The sequence below is a fragment of the Camponotus floridanus genome, unplaced genomic scaffold (assembly GCF_003227725.1).
Source record: "Camponotus floridanus strain SB8 unplaced genomic scaffold, Cflo_v7.5 scaffold143, whole genome shotgun sequence".
Taxonomy (NCBI): Eukaryota; Metazoa; Arthropoda; class Insecta; order Hymenoptera; family Formicidae; genus Camponotus; species Camponotus floridanus.
Window position 1 is genome coordinate 310,621 of NW_020229263.1, and position 3,198 is coordinate 313,818.

The 3,198-nt window shown below is 46.1% G+C and overlaps 1 protein-coding gene across 1 annotated transcript; it reads right to left on the bottom strand.

Moving 5' to 3' along the window:
- Nucleotides 1–269: 269 nt before the first annotated feature.
- Nucleotides 270–1,280, bottom strand: LOC112637230. The gene has a single exon (XM_025406451.1). The coding sequence runs from the start codon at nt 1,278–1,280 to the stop codon at nt 270–272; it is 1,011 nt and encodes a 336-aa protein (XP_025262236.1).
- Nucleotides 1,281–3,198: the final 1,918 nt, after the last annotated feature.

The following is a 3,198-nucleotide window of genomic DNA, read 5'->3' on the forward strand; positions in this document are numbered from 1 at the left end:
CGGTAAGCCGATGGATCGTCGGGGTCCCTCCCTCCCTTCGGGAGGAGGACTAATCTCGCCTCCTTCCAGAGGGAGGGGAAGACCCCCTTCTTGAGGCACCTCGTGAAGAGGGACCCGCCAGCTTCACACACGACCAGGGACCCGCCAGCTTCACACACGACCAGGGCCCAGATCTTGCCCGGGATGCCGTCTGGACCAGGAGTCTTATTCGGCTTCATCCTCCGGACGGCCTCCTCCATCTCCTCCGCTGTCACCTCCCAGCCCTTCCTTCACTCGGGCATACGGCTCGAGATGGAGAAAGGCACTGCACTCGCGGCTCTCCCGGGGAAGAGAGTCTCAACCACCTCCCCGAGGAAGTCGGGGGGCAGGGTCTCCATGGTCGGAGGCACCCACGGCCTCAATTTCCTGAGCACCATCCTGTACGGGCGCTCCCACGGGTCCTCGTTCAGGGAGGCGAGTAGTTCCTCCCAAGCCCTCTTAGACCTCCCGATGGCAGCGCCAAGGGAGTGCCGGGCATCCCGACACTCCTCCTGCGCCCGCTCAATACACGCCTCACTACGGTCCCTCCTTCTCAGACACCTTTGAAGTCGGCGCCTGGCCCGGACCGAGGCATCGCGGAGTTGCGCAATCTCCTCTGTCCACCAGTACGCCGACCTCCTCCCACATCCTCCTGGCCCTTGGCATCGAGGCGTCGCAGGCTCCCCAGAGAGCACTGCGAAGCCTCGACGCCAACTCCTCCACACTCTTTCCTTCCCACGCCAGGAGGTCCTCCCCCAGACCCATAGCAAGGCCTGCATCGAGGCCATCAGAAGATCCAGGTTTAGTTTGGTGAGAGACCACCTGCGCTCCTCTCGCATGTCCGGCCCAGTTGGTGGACGTTGGACGACCAAGCTGAGCTCAATATACCTGTGGTCAGAAAGGGTCTCGAGCTCAGCGGCCACCCTCCACCCTCTCATCATGCGCAAAGCCGCAGGGGAGGCCCATGTCAAATCGACAATGGACTCCCCCTGTGGCCTCACGCATGTGGCAACAGACCCAATATTGAGCAGGGTCAATTCAAGTGACCCTGCCCAGTCTCGTAGCGCCTCCCCGCGCCGATCCTCGGACGGGCAACCCCAACTCCGAGATTTGGAGTTGAAGTCGCTCATCACGAGGACCGGCCCGGGGAGGCCGCTCCTCACCGCCTCCTCTACCTCGCCGAGCTTGGCCTCAAACTGGGCCAGGCTCAGCGAGGGAGGGAGGTATACTCCTATAACGCAGGTAGTCCCCCACCATACCATGACGAAGTCCACCTTTCGTCGCTCCCCCGCACGATGGCCACCAGAAGGGGGGCGGCCCTCCCCCGGAAACCAAGACGGGTGATCGGGAGGGGCCGCGTACGTCTTCGCGATCACGCCCAACCCACAACCACGCTCCGCCATTGTGTGCAAAAATAAATCCTGCGCACGGCAGGCGTGGTTGAGGTTGGGCTGAATAATTAGAGGCGCTGGCTTACCTCTAACTATCCGTAAATTTCTCGTCTCGTTGAGTGAATAAATAAATGTGATTACGTTAAAGTTTATAAAAGAATGCAGTTCATGAAAGAAGAAAAACTTTTAATAATTTAGTGTGGATTTCTGTCTTGTGCAACGTGATATCTACGTTAAATTTGAGAACATACGATCTATCGGAAAATTTATTTCTCCTTCAAGTAATTACAGCAATACATCAGAAGTCATCGAACAAAGTAATAATAACTATTTTTTGACGTTATGTGAAAACGGATCTCGGGAAGGACAGAGGGACAGTGTGTTAAAGAAAATTCGTGAAAAGAGAGGGGTTTTTAGTAGGTAGGGAGCACCGAGTTGGTAATTCGACTTGGTACTCGAGTCCCACATAACTCACTGAATCGACCGGGGGGTATGCATAAAATGCATTTTCCCCTCTCGTAGAAAAAAAAAAAAAAATATTTTCGAACTGTGTTTTCATACTATAGTTCTACCTACATGGTATTAATAAAATCTATATTCTCTTTCTAATTTCTTTTATTAATAACTTTTTAACGAACAACGAGCGATGGCTAAAACCTTTTGGATGTTACTTAGGGCATACTTTTCCATGTAAAGAGAGATTTCACATGGGTTTGCAACGGGATGGGGTGGGGGTGTGCAGTCTGTGCGTCTACTTTGCAACGCAAACTGGGACTTCACATGGGTTTATAAAACTGTGGGCAACTCAATCATACCTTATGTGAATATTTAAATTATTTTTCTATATAATAGCTAAAATAGTAGGTTTATGAAAAAAATGCATATAATCTTTTCTGTAGAGTTTTTTAGCGGCTTTATTTTTTGCTTAAAAATTTTTTTCTCAAATCAGTATTTTCGGAGATAAAAAGCATTAAAGTTGTGAAATTCTTTTGTTAATAACTTTTTAACGAACAACGAGCGACGGCTAAAACCTTTTGGATGTTACTCAGGGCAGTGACCTTGACAACATATGTCAAGGTCGAGGCAATCGAGGCGGGCTCCCTTCATCAGTATATTTACCCAATTTTCTTTTGATGAAATTAATATTCCATGTTTCAAGTGAATTATTCTCCTTTTTTATATAATGAATATCAAATAAGGATGACGAACATGGTTTTAAATAAAAGCTATCTTGCTTACTATACCTGTATCCTTTTAAACATACTGTTTTCACAAGAAGCGATATTCTTAATTTCAATAATTAAATTATTTTTTAATTCTACAAATCTGTCGCCTATTTTTAAAATATCTAAGCAATAATGATTTATTTGTGCTTGCCTATAGTGTGGAGATGTACAATTAGTTATTAAAGGTCCATTGAAATGTTCTATTCGTAATTTTACAGAATCATTATTTATAATATTAATAAATTCAGTATTATTGCCTTCTTCAATTACGCGACGTATAACTTGTTGTAAAGGCTGAGCAGATTTGCGAACTTTTTTTTTTAAATACTGCATGAAATTTTCAAAAGGAAAGGCACTAAAATTGTCAAGCGAACCATATAATTTTACGCAGTCACTTAAATGCAAAAAGTTATGTATATTATGTGATACAAAATCTGGACCGTAAATTTTAATAGATTGGGAAACAAAATGTTTCATCAAATTATGAGCATATGATACATAATTTTCTATTTTTGAGTTACACCGACTAATCATTATAGAACTTGCAAGACTTAATGTAATAA